The sequence below is a fragment of the Helicoverpa armigera genome, chromosome 12 (genome assembly GCF_030705265.1).
Source record: "Helicoverpa armigera isolate CAAS_96S chromosome 12, ASM3070526v1, whole genome shotgun sequence".
NCBI lineage: Eukaryota > Metazoa > Arthropoda > Insecta > Lepidoptera > Noctuidae > Helicoverpa > Helicoverpa armigera.
The window spans coordinates 5,186,687-5,208,046 of record NC_087131.1 but is presented as its reverse complement, the minus strand read 5'-3'; the positions used below and the strand labels follow the sequence as shown (position 1 = coordinate 5,208,046).

Here is a 21,360-nt window from a genome sequence, read left to right as displayed (position 1 = left end):
CTAAGGTATTTTTAAAAGTTAATTGATCAAAACTAGCTAGTTTAGTATGTGGCAATATCTCCTTATCCAATAACTAAGCTCTACATAGCTATAATCGTTAATTACAAAGTTATTATGTCTGTCTCCCCATTTGCTTAAATTATGCGTGAATTCGTAATTTTAACAATAAAGTATGTAATAACACTTTACCTACATACCCAAGAGATAAAAATACGAAATGCTTGAGAACGAGATGACTGCTCGTAGTTACCTCATTCGCTATGATGAACAGGCTTAATGTAATAGCATATATCAACCGATTTAAATGACAGCATTCCATTCAGACGCAAATAGTCTGAGCCGACTGTAAGTGCGCTTAAATCAGAATCATCTTTGCAGTCGATTTACGTTACTTTGAAAATTATAACGAACATACATTACACTCATTCAAAACTCATCAAATTTTATTATAGCTTCTTCAAACAGGTGAATGACAGCAGTACAGTTATAAGTGGCTATAAATGTATACAAGTAGGCATAAGTACTTATAATAATTGTAACCTGTTCTTTGTTGAAAGTTCATCGTGATACAATAGGTGCATCTCTGCACTTAGGCTCTGATTGCATAAGCGGATGAGAATGAGACGTATTGTGTAATATTTGTGTATCATATTGGGGCATTCAAAATATTTAGGTATAGTATTTTTTTTTGCATTATAAATAACATGGAAGCATAACAATTTGGTTCAAGGCCGCTCAATATTCGATTATTGATTAATGTGTGATGCGAACAATGGCTATACATCTTATTAGTCTGACGACTGGTAACTATTTTATTTTATCGATATTCGATCTCGTGGTATCAATATAGACTATAGACATTTACCTACTGAAACAGTTGGTATTTTTTTTTCACAGCGTATTAGCAAAAAGTGCCTGCCGACTTATGGCTCTACAACATCAAATAAAGTTTTCAAGAGAATTTGTCGGAAACAGCTATTTGAGGACGCAGGTTTTAGGAATAATTATGTTGGGCAATCATTGGTAATGGTGTCTCTAAATCAACAGCGGGAAGAGCTTTTAATTTGAACCAGTCATTCCATTAAAACATTTGGTTTCCACTTCGAAACGCCATTAATTAGGGAAATAAAAATACAGTTAGGTAGAGGTTGACATATAATGTAAGTTGATAGCAGATACAGTAAGTGAATCGCCAAAAAGTTTGTCAGTACAGGTTTCTATGACAGTGTATCTAAATTCAATTACAAAATAAAAATGCAACATAAATTCGTAAACAGTAATTTCTTAGTTTAAGTTAGAAGTTATTACAACTTGCGGTTTTTAATTATTATTTTTCAACAACTTGGTTGTTAATCGTGAACTTTATTTACGACATCACTTTAATTACATTTTGTTTAATACGTAAGCCTACAATGCAAACACAATAGTAAAAATACCTATCTCAAATGTTGTGTTTAAATATATTATTTCTAAATACAGATAATTCAATAGAAAAGCTGAATAAAGTAATGTATTGGAATGTGCAGTGCAAAACATTCGGTATTAGAATTTCGAAATAAGTGATCATATGGGTTTGGTTTAGTTTATTGGCACTAATAAGTATCATGTTTTAACTACTTACAATTTTATGAATTACTATCGTTGATCTTAGTTTTCTATACCAAAAGGTAACTTGAACAATCTACCTACATCCGTTACAGGGTTTCCTTATGAAAGTTATTGATTTGAATATGCCAATTTTTTAACTTCTGATAACAAAATTCATCTTAAACTATCCTATATATATATATATATTTATCCCCATATTTGTATTTGCCAATCTCAATAGCTTCATAAAATTTCAAAATTTGTATGTATCGATTCATCATAAAATAATATTTTGAAACAGTAGAATAATAAAGGAAAAACTCTACTGCTTGTTCTCCGGGTATCTATTGAGCATTTGTCAGCGGTGCCACGTAGAGTAGTTGTGCCAAGTTATTCCTATTGTATTTGCCACGGAGTGGAGCTCCATGTCCCTGTCTACCCCATAACGATTCCCACGTCTCATGGTGTTTTCTCACACTCTCTGCTGAATTCTGGCGATGTTCCTGAAAATATTTAATGCGCAATAATTACTCATAATGTCCGCATCAATTTTCACTCGAAATTAATGCAAGTCATCACACACACCTCTTTTTGAATACATTTCACTTTCATCTGTTGCTTTAATTCTCTCAAGTAGTCCATATTGAGCGTTTCGCGCCATCTGTAAAATGTATTTATGTATAAGTCTAACATTCCAACAGTAGGTATTACCCACTACCAGTTCTGCGGGCACTTAATATTAACTTTCTTGTTAGCTAAAGGCAAAGGTACTTAGAGCAACATTTAAAGATCAGCATCTCCATAAACCTATTGTAAAGAGGTCACGGTTCAAAGGCAGAAAATAAATGATCATCTATCTGAATCGCGTTGTTAGTCATCGATATCCAAGTCGAGGTGTCAATGATCACTATCGACAAGTGACGGTGTTGCGGCGCACATCACTGGCCTAATGAAAGCCGTTAATCTTGGTGTCGTATGGATTCCGACCGATAGAAAGCCGTGATGCAACGTTTACCTTACCGGATTGGTGACCAAATATTGCCTACCGTTAGATATATAACTCGAATCTTCGACGGAAATAAAATTGTAAATATTTATAGCGAATGCTCGAGATTAAGCCATCACTCTTGGTCGAGAATTACAAGGCGAAGAAAAATTTTCTGAAACAATCCTTCCTTCTTCCTTTGAATATTATAAATGCAAAAGTACCTAACTCTGTCTGTCTGTTTAGGGTTTTTGACCTAAAGTACTAAATCGATTCAAATGAAATTGGCTCAAAATATAGTTTAGAGTCTGAGAAAGGACACAGACTTCTTTGCAAAGAAACAACTCTTGAAACAAAAATACTAATCTAATCAATAGGACGAAGACACTAGACACATGAACATCAATGGAATTTCCGAACAGCAGATCATAATTCAATCTCACAATATGATTTACGAAAAAAAGTGTTACGACATCCGCTGACATTTTACACGCGAATAAATTTACGATTCGGGAAAACGTGTCACGCAACTGTGCAAGCCTTCGGCAAATTACTTACCTACGTCAATAAAAATAACTATAATACAATGTTCAGCGTATCAAATCGATTGGATATAAAAGGGTCAGGTATCGTGATCTTATAAATTAAATTCTTTTATTTTCTCTGACCTTGGTTAGCTCGTATTATGTACAAAGAATGTGATTATTATCTGTACGAAATGGGTAATCAGGTCACGACCTAACATGTCGCAGAGAATAGATGTCTAATCATCGCTTGAAATACTAACAATAGCATTTTTTAAACTTTGATACGCACTGACATGACTGATCCGCCTGTCTTGTGACATCGCTGGATGGCAACGTTCGCGCGCCGACTCTTCGTCTCCTAGCAAGAAGTGGCACAAGTTCAACACCGCCAGTCACTCGTAAAATAGCGTTCTCAGGAGTAAGTTTCTTCTCGGTAACTGCTACTGCTTCTTCACTCTCGTAACTGTCGTCAATTATCAACTTTGTCACTTTGTCTCCATTCGATAATCTTTTAACAAATTTAGTTTTTTTCGGACTTCTTCTAACTTCTCCATCCCCACCATATACAATTTCATGTTTAACTTTTACGTCTAAGCTAAACCTTCTTGGTTCTGGAGCTTGTTTTTGTACATTGCTATTTACTGCGTATTTTATAGTTGGTAACTTTTCAACATTCGATGGTTTTACATTTTCTTTTTCAGGCGTATCTTCCTCCAAATCGTCATCTCCCTTTACTTTAGGTAAAGTAAGCGAAGATTTTTCGTTACGCTCTTTGGACCCATCGAGTTTATTAAAAACTTCATTGTCTGTCCAACCCTACGTAAAAAGAAATAGGATTCAATTTAATATCCTTTCCTATATATTTTTTAAACATAATGTTAATACGGACCATAGACTTAGAGAAATTTAACCCAACGTTTCGAGGGTTCCTCCATATAGCTCCACCTGGTCCTGGTTTACCCCAAGGTCCTTCCATGGCATGCTGCAAACATGAATTGTAATGTGTATCATCCACAACATTTAATATTATTAAAATACTGATGTTACCATTTTGCGTTCATATTCCAGATTTCTCTTCTTTTCATCTCTTAAGGCTTTATTTTTTTTCTTAACCATCTCATCTGCAATGTTTACATAACTTTATTATTTATAAAATCATAAAAACAAGTGCTAAATACAAAATATGAAATGTTTATTCTTACAATAAGTTTTTTTATCGAATTCTAAGACTATGAATGTTTATATAACATGCAAATTATTTATCAGTATAAAAGCTTACGGTAAGGTTTTGTTTTATACCTAGTTCTAGGAATAAATATCAACTTATTTATCATAATATTATAATGTGTTATAGTGAAAGCAGACTGGATCAACTTAAAATAAAGCTTCGAAAAGTTTAAAATACCTATGTTAATCCACTGTCGATTCTCAACGTTTCATGTTTTTAAGGAATTATGTAATTTCTTATGAGCTTTCACATAGGCAAGTTTGTTTTTTTTTTCGAAATTCGATTTTACTGACCTAATATTTGTTTATAGTTCTGTTGTTCCTGAGGCGATTGTTTGTATCGTATGTCGTTGTCGACGCTCTTGCGCAGCGGCTCGGAGTAGCACAGCTGCGGGTCTTCACGCAGCTTCACGGGAGTCTGCCTCTGTCGCCGCAGTGGTGATGTGTTCCACCTTCGACACGCCTCAAACAATGACACTCCCTGGAAAATAAAAATAAAGGAAAAAATACAAAAGCCACGCGAAATATACAAAGGTGATTGCTTTTTTTCATTAACTCCAAGGTATCATGTGTTTTCGTAATCCTTCCATATTTCTATAACAGATGAATGATGATTAGTTGCACACATCCATAATTTTATGTAAATTACTCGACCCAAAGTCCAAAGGCCTATGTTTCAAATTAACAACCTTAAAATCAGTCAACTATTATAGTGTTGATATTTTGACAATTAAACTTGATCACCCGGCAATAACAAAGGCAATCAAGACAATTTTCTATGTGAAAATTGTTCGGATGGAAACCGTGAACATATAAAATTTACGTGTTGATACCATGATTAACCTCAAAGCTGATGACCAGTGTTGTAATAAAATCGTGTCGTGTAATTATGGCGATTACATTAAAGGAACGCGGACAACTTTAAAGAGAGGAAATTACTGATGACGAAAATACAAAATACCTTAAATGTATGTCAACAAATTTCATATCCTCGATACGGCAGAAGCGGTCATTCGCACATTTTTTATCCATCTTCGTTTCGTAACGCTACGGTGTGGTCCCGCCTTAATAACGTTCAGGTAATGAATGACCCTTTACCTTATATAGATTTATTGCCATCGGTCAATCGCCACGAGCAACTATTTTTATATACAGGTAACGATTAATTAAATAAGAACCAGATAACCTGTACACTGTACAGCCAGAGCCTGAGATTAAGAAACACCAAGTCACTATATGATTCGTTCAATTTTCTATGAAATTCTTCGAATTCAGAACATGCAACGTATCGACGTATGTCAATGTCTTGAGGTCACGAAAGAAAATAGGCCATGCGTATTATTATTATCCTTCACCTTTTGAAATAAATTATTCGATTTTCAATCAATAGACTATAATATTTATAAACTACGACCTATACATTCACTGATTTTGCATTATTTCGAAATTGACTAACCTATGAGCATGGCGTTTTAATACATCATATGAGAAAAATCTATGACAACATACAAAAATAGTTATATTTACATAATAATAATTCCTTATAAGATTAACGAGGCTCATTTAACAAATTGCAAGTTAGTTCACATGTTGAACGAGACGTATTAAAGCAATTTATATTGAGTAACATTTAAATACAGATCTCATAATCACTAATAGACAAATAATTATTTCAATTAAATGCTAGATTTGATCAGGTATGCGTGTCATTATGACAAAGACTTAAAACAGCGATGCTCAAACTTTTAACTATGGGCACGGTGGCTCCAAAGGAATGTGTCGTGTTTGTGCGTAGCTCTCTGCGTAGTAATATCGCTACATCGCGTGGTCGTAGCACTAACAAAGGATCTAGTAAAGGACGCTGGTCCAAAACTAGACATGATGCAGAATTACGATACCATATTGTCTGCATTAAAGGAAATAAGCATTAAAGCATAAACGTGAACCCCTTTAGGCTGAGTTACAATAACTGCTATCTTTTTACCGTGTAAGTGTACCTACTAAAGTTTGATTACCACTGATCACTGCATAAGTTGATGGCGTTTTATTGCTGTGGGCATTGCCATTTCAAAGTTATAGCCACTTTCTCTACACACAGTCGTACGTAATTAAGACGACAACGATACACGATGAGCTTGTCAAAACAAATAATTAGATAATTTCCATTTAAGATTTTAACACAAGCAATAATGCTGATAGATGTCATGTATTAGATACCTACTAGCTACAATGACAATTATATTAATTACTGCATAGATTAAGTTCAAACAAGGCTTTCCGATAACAAATTAATCTTTACTAATGGATTATGAGTAAATGTGAAAGTGACTCTGTTTGCTTGTGCAATTTTTACAGTAAAACGGTGGGGCCGATTGTTTAGGAATTCGGTATGACCTGCGGGAATCCCCTTGGGATGCGGAGTCGAAACGGGAAACAGCTTGGTATAGGTAGGTATCTATGTATGTAGTCCTGGTAAACATGTTAATTAGTGTGGCTAGAGACAATAGTTGAAGGTGATTTATTTACCCTTAGTTCGTCTTCAGGAAAGATTCCCTTGTCTCGAAGATTGGTAAACCTCACTCCTCGTGGGTTCGGAGCGCCGCCGCCCGCTCTGCCCCACGGCTGATACGTCGCCAGCTCTTCACGAGCCTGTAGGTAACAATTATAAGATATTTCGCATATTCTTATTTCCATCTAAAGCTTATACAAATTAAATAAGCAAGTCAAATCTCTTCTCGTGGCAATTGTGACAGCTTTAGGTACGTACTTAAAATCCGCTTAACCATCTCGAACTGTAAGTAAATAAATCCATTTGAAACAAAAAAAATATAAAGCCCTACTCTTACATCAGTAATTTTCATATCGCTGCAACAAACAATCCTATAATTAAATGACTAAGTAGGTAGGCCTGTTAGTATTGCAATATTATAATGAGAGAAACACGCCTACGACGGTACCGCACATTCACACGCAATCGAAAAATGCCTTAAACATTCTTGAGTTCACAACCTTCAATCAATCGCGTAAGCCTTTAAGCTATTGTCGCTTAAACATTAATAATATAGGCGTTAGAAACATTATATTATATCATTAATATCATGATATGAAGTGGCTCGTGCCACGCCTTGTATTTCGTCAGTCAGGTGGGAGGCAAGGTATAAATCTCATGGTGTCATCATTGTTTCTGTGTTACCCATCATGTGGTGATACTTATCTTGCGATATGAGAAAATGCTTTATTTGGAAATATTCCGAAACCATTCTTCATTTATAGGTACGACAATTTTGGGTTATTGTTTACATGAGATTACGTAGATCTTTGGTATAAGATGCAAATAAAGCTTAAAAAATAGTACTTATATACCAAAACTAAAACTTGAGACGCCTACGTAAGACGAGGCAGAGTAAGTGTGCGTTACTGTATCTACAGTAATCCATTAGAAGACTTCAAGATTTTATCATACCAAATTACAGTAAAGGGCAAAGATCAGAAGCACAAAAGGTTATACGAGTACGTTTTGTTAAATGGTGTTGTTAATGGCACCCATATGGAAAATGATTACTTGCTGCCGACGATAATTGAATAACTTAACTTTCACAATTGATTTCCTTTTAATTAACAGTCACCTACTTATTTTTATATCTAACCACCATGACTTGCAGTTTCAAATTTCATCTAAAATTGAGATTTTTGAATTATGGACATTTGTTTCGGGGAACTGTATCCTTTTAAGACGAGCTTTACCAAATTGAAATATCTATTAATCTGACTGTGACGCAAACATTTTGGAACTATTGAAGAAAAAAAATAATCCCAGGTAGTAATTAGCAAGGTCTTAGATAAATGACTACTAATATATTGTTCGTTTAGCTATAGATGTTTTGTCTCTGAAAGGGGATTGCTTGTATGTGTAAATAAACATGCACATTGTTTTTGTATGACTCGGCCACTTCTAAGCGTTCCTGAGCATACGCATAAAAAAACAATAGATATGCATTTATATTTACACACACAAACACACAAGTATCTTTCACCCGCTTTTGTAAAAAAAAACATCTATACACGCCAGTATCAACTAAAGGCCACTCCCAGTATTCTATCTATAGTTTTGCCAACGAGATAAAAAAAAACGATTTTACTTGTAGGGGGCCAATGTCATAATTCTTATCTGTAGTAAGCAAATCAACAGATAGATAGAATATTGGAAACGAGTTGTAAAGATTACCTTCCTCTGCTGTTCAAGCTTCTCCCGTGCGCGTCGCTCTTTCTTCTCGCGCGCTATCCGCTCGCCCTCCGCCCTCGTCTGCTCTGCTCGCTGGCGCTCCCGGGCTCGACGGCGGAGTGACCCTGACGTCGGGGCGCTTAGCCTCCTACAAGTTGTTGTTAAGTTGTGTAAACACTGGCTGGTCAATGTCAGCTTTTCCTAAATAGGAGCTAATCACAGCTCATCATTGCTAGCAAATACCACATAACTATAGTTTAAATGTGATATAAAACTTGTTATCTATTCGTTCTAAATTAATTATTAAGAGTACCGAGATATTGCAAAGGGCAAGCGCTCATTTTATTTCATCAATCTGTTTATATGAGTATCCTAAATGAGAATCGTCGCAGTCTAGACTAGCTAAATTATTAATCCATTTTTTTTTGTTCATACTGAAGGCCTAAGTTAAGTAGGTATGGCTACCAATTTCAATGCAGCCATAAAAATAAAAGTTTTTGTTAATCAAATACCCAATAACATTCATTTTGGGTTTTCTACATTCAGAATAATGGTAGGTATAATTTCTTGCTAAGAATAAATCAATGTATTCAACGTATACCTACGTCCACTGAGATTTTGTAATTCTTTACTTATTTAGAAAGCACAACTTTTGTCTAGCGACCATAAAACGGTATCTTACCTACGCAATCTTCGAGAGTGCAAAGCAAACATTTAAACAATAGTTTCACTAAACCCAACAAGTAATGTCATATCACATAACTGAGCGCGCAACAGATTCTGACAAGTATAAACGCCGGAAGGAACGTGCAAACACTGAAGATTATCATTTCAGGTGTCCGGTAGCGACCGAGCGGCTTTCTGCCGACTACTGAAACTCGCGAAGTCGCCGCGCCGCCTTACAGCTGAAATTGTGCACTTTCGGGACCGTTTTCATTGAGCGATGGCACTGTGACGTAATAAATAAAATTACGATGCCAGTTTGTCAGTCTATAATCGATTGTGAATTTTATTTACTAATGGCATATCGTGATTAAACTTAGATACAGTGAGTGATAAAAATTTGAACTATCTAGACTCATCACTGAATTATTTAATCTCTACTGAACCATAGGCACAGATTTATAGTAAAGTTAAAATTGTATTAGTGTCTATAATAATTTCTAAACATTAACAAAACGGGTGCAGTTACGATAAATACCTAGATCTAATGAATGGATTAATCTATTTCTGTAGCTCCTATTTACGACTTCAAATGCCATGTAAAATTCAAGTCCAATTTTCTTACATGCGATGTTCATTACGGGTATAATTTGTTCAGAAATGACGTTGGACGTTTTAGAGCCAGTTGCCTGACGTGTAATTTAAAATAAAACTCTTAGATTGTTAAGGCTTTAATTGACATCAATTTTAGATATATAGTAGAAAAGTTATTCAGCTATTTTAAGGTTTGTCGGACACCTGATAATCAACGTGATAAAGAGTAAAAAGTAGAAGTACCTACTTAGTTGGGCATGGCGTAACGCAATGGTCGAATTAGAAACACGAGTTATTCATAGTAACACAAGTTATTCATAGTACCTAGTTAGTGCATTTACTAGTTATGTATTTTGCTGCATTTGGTGGGGGTAGTCCTGTAGGTATGTGATATTAATAAAGCCGTTTCACTTACCTTGTCCTGTTTTATTTTGTGATATATTTTTTGATTAACGCGCAGGCAGCAAAACACGTTTCAACTTAGGCGTATGGTGTATCAATCTGACTACAGGTCCGATAGGTCTAAACCTATAAAGTATTCTTGCAAATCACTAGCTGTGATTAAGGGCTTTTGTTGTACCCTAAACCGCTTAATATAAATAGGCCACGAGTAGGTCGTTCCTTTGTTAATCTATATATCGATGAACGATTTTTAAACATGAAAAGCTTTAGCGGCTCGTAGGTAGTAATCGAATTTCAGCGAACAACTACGCTAACACTGGCGACTTCAAATGAAGTTGGAATGCCATCACGAATAAGCAATACTTTTGACCTTCGCAAAAATATGAGTTAAACAATAAGACAGATACTTATTGCTAATCAATAAGAAAACGGCAGAAAACCTACGCGAATTTAACAAATTTACATATCGCGACATCACGTTTGGCTCCTATGTCTAATATACGAGCAATAAATATTTCCTTGAAGACAATCAAATAGGTACTCCGAAAGTCAGGCGCATGTCAAAGACTACCTACTTGCAAAAAATTACGGACGTATCGCACGAAATGTTGTATCCTATAATTGTACCTCGCTTCCTTTAAACAAAAGAAAATTGCATTGTAGGCAAGCTTTTACCACACAGATAACTGCACGTGCTCAATCCATTAAGCACGTCCACACTGTAATTAACACGGGTTCGTACGGGTTAACCTACGGGTTAATCTAATTTCACCCTTGTCGCGTATAGATAAAGTCGCGAATTGTCTGTAACCATAGCAACTTTCGCCATGTGTATTGAAGTAGGTTGTGTAGTGCAGTAGGTCATATACATTTTTCATGTCATTTTTCAGCCGGCATTCGGCTGGTCCTGCCGGTGCCGGGCGCGGGCCGATCGATTGCCGCAAACGGCGTGGAGTCCTATTGCATTCACTCATATACATAGCTTGCAAGCAAAGTGCCATGGGTGCCGTATAAATGGGTCACTAAGGAAATCGTTTGTTATGCCTCGCTTATAATTTTACAAGTTTGTCAAGGACGTCGCTGCTATTAACATTTGCGTGCGTCCTTGCCAGTATTCAGTATCGATGTTGCGTAATGCTCAGAGGGGTAAGTTGTAAACAGTTGCTGTCATGTTGTCAGTACAATATTAATGCAAGGTAGGTACTATAATGAAAAGCCATGAAAGAAATTGAAATAAAACATTATTTTGTAACTAATGTTTATATTAAAAATTATTCATGATTTACCATTTTACAGAATAATAATATTTACAAACGTATGTCCTATGAAAGTATGTCTACATACACATAAATAAACTTCATTGACTCCCATTTTTTAACATTTTTAATGTACAAAAAAACATACACCTTCTTTTCCATCAATTGGACAGGCTGACACAGCGACCGAGGTATGAAATTAGGTGCGTTCACACAAGGAACACAGTCAAGTGAATCGTCTGCATCTTCGGAAGCATTTCCCCGACAAACGTATTGAGGTGAACCTTTTGCTAAAATGAGTTTTCATACACATTTTAGTAATTTGCTACATTTACTAATATTCATAGAATTACGTTTTATGCTCCATTTACAGAGATCGACGTGAATTCATCATTATTCTGTGTTCCGAAATGAAGTTCCGACAAAAAAATACTAATTTCTGTACTGTCGTGTGTCGAGTGTTCTTTGTCGGAAACACCAGTTCATTTATCTTAAGTCAGTCGTTGTGTCGGCCTTATACTAAATTACCTTATTAATGACTAATATTTTGTTAAATATCAATAAATTTCAAGAAAAAGTTTTAAGAATACTGCGCTTATGGTGCATTTTTGCGGTACTCTGATAATTCATTTGCCTATATAAACCTCCGTTACATTGAATATATATAGTTGTTAGTATTATTTACAATTGTAACATGTACTAATAGACTAACAGATGTTAACATTCTGCCTCAATGTGTAGTGCCTCGTAAAATACTTACAATTTAATACTAGGTCAGAATATAACATACACCTCTAGTATGTAACGTGTATTCTAAAGAATTGAGGTAATTGGTTTTGAAGATAAAACACGGGTAACTTATCCAATGACTCTCAGTATTTACACATCATAAAATACATACAGTAAGAAACAAAACGAACACCAACTCGAGAAATCAAAAGTGTAAGCAATTTAGTGATGATCGTCGATAGCATGTTTGTGCATAAACACAGGTACTTTCTATCTCTACACCTACATAAAATTGCACGATACAAACAACAGTTGAGCATATTATACAACAGTATTTGGTAACGAGTCGTCACGCACTCTGCAAGCGATAGCCGCTACTCATAGATACTTCATGCTGTCACAAAACACAGAAAATTATCTTAAAATAAATCAGGTCACACAAGTGAAGGACACAAAGTAAAATATTTATATAACATAAATATACCAATAAAATATATATACTTTAACATTATGTAAAATATAATTACTTGACAATCAGTTCTACTGATTACAATAATATAACAAAAATCTACATAGTGTTTATATAGTATATTGTAGAATTTATTATGTTTAATTTATCAGGGCACATGGTATAGCTTGACGTAAAATATCTACGATATATGTCGCCATGTCGGCTCAATTCACTCTCATATACACAAAGGTTCACTCGCGTCGGCCGCGCCACGACCGGGCCGCGGCACACGAACACACATACACTACTAAAAATAAAATGTCCATCGCCTCTATATCCTTTGCTAAAAGGTATCCAGAATTCTGTGGTCTCGCGCGTTCACCTTTAAGTGCCATTAAAGGTGGCGCTCGACATGGAAAGTAAACTCGTCTAAGTACTCTTACGATCACGTCGAACGTGAACGAAAAACTACACTACGTCTGAAAAAATAGACGAACCCGAAGTTAGCTCTGCCTGCGCAGTAGAATATTTAGGAACAAAATAGTCTAATGCGCAGGCAGCGGACGACTCGCGAAGTTTTTGTGACGTAATGCGGTTAGAGGATTGTTTGGGGGTAGAACTGTGGATGCCTTTCACGGGAGCGGGTAGAGCACTATTTGATCCTGTTGAGCACGAGGTCGGTGGTGGTGGCGAGCGCCTGGCGGTAGGGCGAGTCGGCGAGGTCGGCGGCGAGGCGCGCGGCCTGGGCGCCGTGCTTGCGCGCCAGGAAGCGCGTCTGCTCCAGCCCGCGCGACTTGTGCACCAGCTCGTACGCCTTCTCCACGTCGCCCGGCTCTTGGAACCGCCTCATTATCATCGGGTTCAGTTCTGGATACTGCAATACAAATATACATAGTTGGTACGTGATATGGATGGTCCCTTGTCTGTTTAATATGAATAGAATTAACGGAAGTCGTTATTATTTTAACCCTAATAAACGAATGAAATACGGGTCGGTAGTCTTCCCAGTTCAGGTAACTCAGCCTTTTTAAGATTCGTCTATTTATATTTACAAGTTGGTGCATGCATATTAGAAGTAAATGTTTTTTATTTTTTTTCAAATTAGCCTAAGACTGCTAATATCCGATTAATCGGTGACCGATTTTTTGTAGGAGAAAAATAATGAAATACTAGTAAAAGTGCAACGCACACGTCGTACAAAAAATCTGTTACAAAATCCTAGTCAGGTAGTCCTACAAAAACCAGCCTGGGATGTTAATAATATTAATAATGTCGGGACATCTTTTCACACACGTTCGGTAAGCCCCGTGGCATGGTGACCATTGCGCCATCGAGGTCGTCATATCCTACAAAAAGCCTGACGTGCGTGGGCAGACAGGTCTAGAAGATCAGCCCTCTGCTCTGACCATTTATTATGGGGTCCATTCGGTATTCCATCATTTACATATCCCTATGGAACGGCAATCCGACATCACATATTAACGTACTTTCGGAGACCTGGGTGTTCTATTTACCAGGCACCCGGAATTATTTACTGGATCCCGTGCTCAGCTTATATCAAAGATTTAAAGTGAAAAAAAAATAGACGTAGATAGATTCGATAATCTAGCTATCACTTTTGCTAAATTATGTATGAATGAGATAAACTCAAAATAAACAACTTTCACTTTAAATCAAAATCAAAATATACTTTCATTTTTATTATTGGTTTCATTATTCCGGTATTTCACCTTTTCGTCGTATTCACAACAAATGACAACCGGCTGGCGTAGATGTTGAACAGCGAATATTTTTGCAATATCGTGCAAATAGTTTGGTAGTGGCCCAACGTATGTATTGCGAAAAACGATTTTTGCGCAAGTGTGTGTTTAAACACAACTGCTAACCCGCTATGGGCGCGAGTATGTAAAGTTAAGGTAGGGCAACCGGTTTTTTCACTACATAATTATTTAGTCGAATTTTAAACACGTTCACATCACGCAAGAATTCGAAACATTTAAATATCGGCCTAATATCATTTGTAAATTGGTTATGTAGGTCAAGTACTAAGTTACAAATTCTAACGATACTTTAGAGATTATACCTAGTTATTTAACGTTTGAAACGTAAATACTGCCAAAGGTTTGTCTATGCTTCATGCTAAACAATCAAAGAGTTTTAAATAAAAACAGAACAAAACATTCCAAATTCAAAATTACCTTTTCGCAGGCAAATAGCACGGGGGCTGTGGCCAATCCGAGTTTGAGGTCGGCGGCTGTGGGCTTGCCCATGGCCTGCGCTGAAGACACGAAGTCTAACAAATCATCTACCAGTTGGAACGATAATCCAAGGTTTCGTCCGTATTGGAAGGCTAGCTCGCACGTGCTTTCGTCCGCCCCGCTTAACAGTGCCACCTGTAATTTAACACAATTTTAATACCATGATAATATTGGGGAATAGAAACTCATTCAAGCTTCAAAGCCACCCACAAATGGTAATCTTAAAACCTGAATAAAATTCTGTTATACGCATTACCAAGGCCCATTTTACCAAAAACAAAACGGAGATCTGTCAGTTCACATAATTGAGTTTTTTTTTCCATATTGCTTTTTTGTAGAATTGAAATTGATAAAACAGACTTCTCATTTGACTCCTGAACTTAGTTTTGATCGGTAAAATTGGTCCGCAGCCTAGCAACAAGTTACTAGATATAGCATCAATGTGCTGTGACCAGGGCAGTGAGTCACACGGGCAGACATCGCTTGCATACTGATTGGGTCATCCAGCAAACCTATATGAGACAAGTCTTTGTATCAACTATATGTATAAAAATATTTTTGATGATGATGACGATCTTAGTTGAGCATGGAGGTAATGCTCATTTAAAGGTCTAGTATATAAGGTGAATTTCGCTTCTTACTACATATTCAACATCTGCGCGTTTTGGTAGATAAAGTTAAATAAAATCAAGCAATGTCTTGCACCACCACAAGATTATTCAATAAATTGGATACACATTAATAGATATATTGGATTAATAAAGTTGAAATATTATTCATCTTAATTATATTGGGAAATATGATTACATTCTAATTTTAATACCCGAATAGTTTTATAAAAATCAAAACAAAATCCTTTCAGAACAAACGACATGAATATAAATTAGCTCGATGTCATTTCAATTTAAGTACTACAATAAAGCGGACTATCATTTGTAAACATGATTCTGTGAAACAAATGCCTGCTTCATAAACGGTACCACAAATACAAAGAAGCTATAGAGTTGAGAACATTCCCATTCAAATAACCCTACATTAGCACACATGGCTTCCTTATAGCTTCGTATAATATATCAATTAGAAATACAAAGTAATGTAGTCATTACCGCTTTGACTGAGTTGGCGATGAGTGATGCAGTCTTTCTGTACGTCTTGGTGAGGTAATGTGCGAACCGTTCGTTTTCTGTCTCCTTGCTGCCCAACTGCATGAACTCGCCCTGCACGAGGTCTGTTACCACCTGAAAGTAACAAATACATAAAGATTATAGTGTGGTATAAAGGTGCGTACGGATTGCGCGTACCCTGGTACGCGTACTCAGTTTACGCGTATCCGGAACGCCTAGTCCATACCTGCAGCTACGCGTTCACTCTTGGGGTACGCGTACCGCGCGAGCCAACTCGCAGCGCGAGCCACCGTCTGTCGGTTTTTGGTCGCGCGTCAAAGAGGACGCACGCGGCCGGCTACGCTATATTTGGACGGCAAAATGAATAAACACGCGTGTTCTTGTCGGAGTCATGGCGAATGACTGGGGCTCGCGGAGCGCTCTGGATCGATTGACCTCGCGTACAGGTTCGCGGCGGTTCGTACAGGAGCTGTACGCGTATCCAATGTACGCGTGGACAGTGTTTCCCAACTACGCGTAACACAGGAACGCGCTATCCGTACGCACCTTCAGAGAACAAACTGTTTCGTCTTACACAAAATCCGACCATGAAGAAAATGTCTCGACATTTCATATTTAAAACCGACGGATTATTATTAATTACAAATTACGTACCTTATAGTTAAGAACCCAAATCCAGAGGTTTACATGCGTACGATGTACATACACGAGAAGTTCTTTATTCTCAGCAGGTCAGAAACTTAAATATCAAATTTAATTCTAAAGCTAAGTATGGTGATCATTATAAAATAATTAGGTAACGGATATCCATCTTAAATACTACTTTGTTGATAATTTATGACAAAATGTGCCATAATCATTATTAAAGAATATCCTTGGCGAATGCAGGTGCAATAAATGCGTTAACTTTTAAAACCAGCGTATATCTTGTACTGTAATAATATTTCAATGATATCCTGTAAGATAAATTACTAACAGTTATGAAAAGGACGTGCTAGTATTGTAAAAGATCTTTAATTGAAAAACCGTAAAAACCATCAGAAACCGTATATTAAAATGCAATAAATTAAAAAATCCTTAGTATAAGAATAAATCTTTTTAAGCTTGAATAGATATAACCTGATTACGCAGAGCATTAAGTAAACATTTGTTTGTACTTTATTTCACGCAACCGGTCGGTATTTAGAACGGAGGTTGAGTAGGTAGGTTCATGTTTTTATTTACAACTGTATTTTTGTAGAAAATAATGTCATTTACAATATTCATTATCGAGATGATCATCTAGCCTTTTCTCAACTATGTTGGGGTCGACTTCCAGTCTAACTGGATTCAACTAAGAGCTAAGGTTTTGCATGGCGCAATTGCTTATCTAATATCCTTAACCCAGTCACCTGGGTGACATGACACCCTTCAGTAAACTGGTTAGATTTTAGGCTTCTGTCTATGCGTAAGGATGGCCAAGTATAAAATTACAGCTGGGATCTCCAAGTTAAGGCGCCTTTCAAAATACAGAGGAATTTATTCTGGAGATGTAATGTTAAAAAGCGTTGCCCTGGGGTATTCCACTAGTTTTTGCGAAATATTTTCATTAAATGTCTTGAGAAAGGTGTCACTTGGGAAAGTGACCCTCCTTCAAGATTAGTTTAATTGTCAAGTGTTGTGCGTTTTTGCCACAATCTTTAATTTTTAATATTTTATCAGGCACACCTGAACTAATGGGCATTATTGGGCAGGGCATTATTCTATATTATTATATTTTGCATGTTAATAGAAGTATATCACACATCTAAACATTTATTGAAAACACCAATAGAACAACTGTTGGCTGTAATCAAAGTACACGTTTGTTGCGAAACACATCTAATGTGTTGGCTTTTGATTAAAAGAATAAGAATGATTGTAGCATATGGCACAGCGTTAATACCATCGCAGTAAGAAGGCCGACAGGATGAATCGTTTTAATGAATATTCTAGCCAAACATTCGACCCCAATTGAACGCGCATGCGTGTGCGCACGAACACTCAAAAGGTTGTATTAAAGTAATGGTTGTGCTACTACTTGTGACTCTGAATGGGAGTACCTCAATGTAGTGATGAAACTCTATACTAATGTTAGATGTAAACATTTTATCGCATTAGGCGTTTATTGTGCTGAGATGCATTAAGCATTTAAAAGCTTCTTTATCGTTTGCTTCATCATTGAAACGTGTCTGTAATTTTTTTGCCACAAAGAGTTTTATAATTTCCACGCAATATACCACAAAAATATGTAAAGCCTGAGATTTTGAAACCTTAGTGCGGGTTTTATCAAAGCATGTAATTTAAAGTTTTTCATGTTGTGAGTCTTATGACAAATAAATCATTATTAAGAAAGGGGACTAAAGTACAATACTTTTAACAACAGCTTGCAAAATAAGCTCAGATTTAATTTATTGGTAATAAAATATACTGTTATTCTTAGCCCTTAGGCGAAGTATATGTATGAGTAGGATGTATGACAAGGTCTACTGCCTTAATTGCTCCCTAGCGACTTGAATTCGACATGAGAAGAAAATTCGTATATCTACCGGTATTTTAGTAGGTATTCTTCGGTCAGCTTTTCTCGCTAGAAGACTGATCACCTTGTTCGCGTATGAAGCAATTCAGCCTAGATTATAATGTGTTCCATAAACGCGGCTCGCCACGACCATCGTTGCCAAAACCTAACGCAGCTAGGAGCTCGACGAATTTGTATAGTGTCTAATGTGTGATAATGAAGTAGTTACCTGGCTGAGCACGAGTGTGACGTCATCGCTGCGCAAGCGAGCTATCATCATCGACGCCACGGCGAGGATGAAGTCGCCGGCCATCGCCACCTGGAAACAATTTCATACTAATATTAGTCAGTGTTTGTAACTCAAGTTTATGAAATGGACTGAAAATTAGTTCAGTAATTGGATATTTATCAATATGATATTATATCAGTTTGACACTTTCACTTACAAAATCTGTCAACCTAACGACTAAATGCCGAGAAAAGTTAGGTACCTGAAAATAAGAAAACCCTCTTCCAATTTGGAATTCAACATAAATGATCGATCAATCAATTAGACCTATCACAGGTGTGCAAAATAGGCGTTAAGTTGCGCCACAGTGCTGCCATGCGTACGTTTAATTAATAATAATTCAAAGTATATCTACTCACGTCGCGTGAGTATCGCTTGAAACGTACGCGAGCAGGGGAAAGTGAGTGACATTATAGCATAAAGCATGTTTTAATTATTATAATATTACTGCGCACGCAGTGAAAACCTAGAAAACTTTGCTAAATGATACTTTGATCGTTTACTATTATACTAAAAGGAAAATTCAATAAAATGTTTTATTAAAGTACATATTTATATGAATTGAAAACTTCAGTAAGTTATTTCATAACTAATTCACACCTTCATAATAAAGAATCTACAAAAGTATATTATGTGAGCACGTTTCAGTTTCAAATCCATCATTTTTGTTTGTATTTTCCTTAATCCTGTCTAATATCCTCCTATGATAAGAGTATGAATAAATACAATATAACTATTCAAGTGCGATCTTTCCTTACATCACCGTGTTATACTTTTATGTAACAAACGTGTTTTTTTTTTTTATATTTTTAACATCTTTTTAAATATATTTTGATTCTACCTCTATAATTTTCTTCTTCTACATTTCAAGTAAAATTTGTTTTTTTTTTCACGCGCAATTTACTATAAAAAATATATGAAAAGACCGCAAAAAATCATAAAAATTGCATTTTCTCCTACGCGTGTCATTGGAATTTACGAAAAAGTATGTTTTGATAACCCTGCTTAACATTGGGTACATGCCAATCCAAGCACAGATGTAGTGAATAACATAGATTGTAATAAATGTATCGATGGCGCTCATTTCTCCAGTTGTTGGCAAGAATGTCGAGAAAGTTGTGATGCGGTGTTCGGTCGCATACTAATGGCGGCGCGGACGTTTCGCCGGCGGCGCGCGCGCAGCGGCCGTGTGGGCGCGCGGGACTCCGCCGGCGGAGACCACGGACCGCCTCTCATTAAACCACTGGACACTTGTTAACCTACATCCAGTGGCCAGGTTCAACTCGCCGGCTACACGCTAAATGGGACGATTCGATAATGTTATGTTGTTACGAACACCACAAGATTTTACAGTTGGGTTGTAACTTAGATATTTGAACGTGAAACAGCAACTTTATAATCTTTATTCACAGATATAGTGTTATGAAGAAATTATTTGAAATAGATTTCACTTCAATCATCCTGTAAGATTTGCAATGGTTGCGTTAAATGCTGTCTTATTACAGCTAAATGGTATCATAAAGTTAATCAATAGCAACCAGTCTTCCATTTAGCTCATGCGAATTTCTTTTCCAGTGATTACAAATTAAGAACGCAATTAAGCTTATGAAACGAACCACAGCTGCTATGATTTTTATTAAGTAAATAGCTGGTTTCATTGAAATTCTATTTGTCTATGCAATATACAGCAGACGGTTTTCAATAATAAGCATTTAATTAAATCACACTTCGTCAAATAAATGACCACAACATCCTCAACAGAATGTTTGCAGTCATAATATTACCAAACTTAACTGCCTCGTTGGTCTAGTTGTCGCAAGTGCGGCTGCTGAGCACGAGGTCTCGGGTTCGATTCCCGAGTCGGGCCGAAATCGCTTTGTGGGTTTTAGAAGACTTTCACAAAGCAGCCCGGAGCTTGGAAGCTGGTGATTGATTCACCCGTGCATCGGAGAGCACGTAAATGTCGGTCCTGCGCCTGATCTCTCTCCGGTCGTGTCGGATTGCCGTCCCATCGGGCTATGAGAGTGAAGGAATAGTGAGTGCACCTGTGTCTGCGCAAATGCTCGTGCACTATAATATGTCCTGCGTAGTTGGCTAATCTCCTTACATGAGAACAGCCGCCGTAGCCGATAATCGGCTAGGAGGACATCATCATCATCATCATTACCAAAGTCTCAACATAAGGTTCTTTAATTCCAAATCCTGTTGCTGTTCCCAATGCTGTTTTCGTGTATCAAAATACCCGATGCTCTTCGTTTGTATAACCTAGATAACCATTGCCAATGTCCTTGACCACCCCTTGATATCCGCCGCAAAAGTTCACATCCATCTATCTACGTAGAGGAAATAAAAAAAATGTGAAAGTGGTCGGTCGATGACGCGATGCGTATTTCCATAAGGTGGTATGAATGAAGGCATCCGGCGGCCGCGGGTCCGGTTTGAAGCCAATGACACACAAATAATACAATCAAATGTTTGCTAATTAAATATCGATGTAATTAGGTACCTTT

General features: G+C 36.7%; 2 protein-coding genes across 2 annotated transcripts in view; both read right to left on the bottom strand.

The window, feature by feature from the left end:
- Nucleotides 1-1,137: 1,137 nt before the first annotated feature.
- Nucleotides 1,138-9,472, bottom strand: LOC110375234 (uncharacterized). The gene is made up of 9 exons (XM_021333287.3): nucleotides 9,231-9,472; nucleotides 8,552-8,696; nucleotides 6,853-6,975; nucleotides 4,621-4,807; nucleotides 4,147-4,220; nucleotides 3,989-4,081; nucleotides 3,389-3,915; nucleotides 2,173-2,248; nucleotides 1,138-2,090 (listed from the first exon to the last, which is right to left on the bottom strand). Exons 1-9 carry the CDS (start codon nucleotides 9,260-9,262, stop codon nucleotides 1,932-1,934), a joined length of 1,416 nt encoding a protein of 471 aa, XP_021188962.3. The 5' UTR covers nucleotides 9,263-9,472; the 3' UTR covers nucleotides 1,138-1,931.
- A 1,976-nt stretch (nucleotides 9,473-11,448) lies between these two features.
- The window catches only part of LOC110374287 (all trans-polyprenyl-diphosphate synthase PDSS1), a 42,072-nt gene continuing 32,160 nt past the window's right edge, over nucleotides 11,449-21,360 (bottom strand). The window contains exons 5-8 of the mRNA XM_021331949.3: nucleotides 18,791-18,880; nucleotides 16,008-16,139; nucleotides 14,842-15,036; nucleotides 11,449-13,517 (exon numbers count right to left, since the gene is read on the bottom strand). Coding sequence (XP_021187624.3) covers nucleotides 13,296-13,517; nucleotides 14,842-15,036; nucleotides 16,008-16,139; nucleotides 18,791-18,880 — 639 coding nt within the window. The 3' untranslated portion in view covers nucleotides 11,449-13,295. The remainder of the gene's footprint in view (nucleotides 13,518-14,841; nucleotides 15,037-16,007; nucleotides 16,140-18,790; nucleotides 18,881-21,360) is intronic.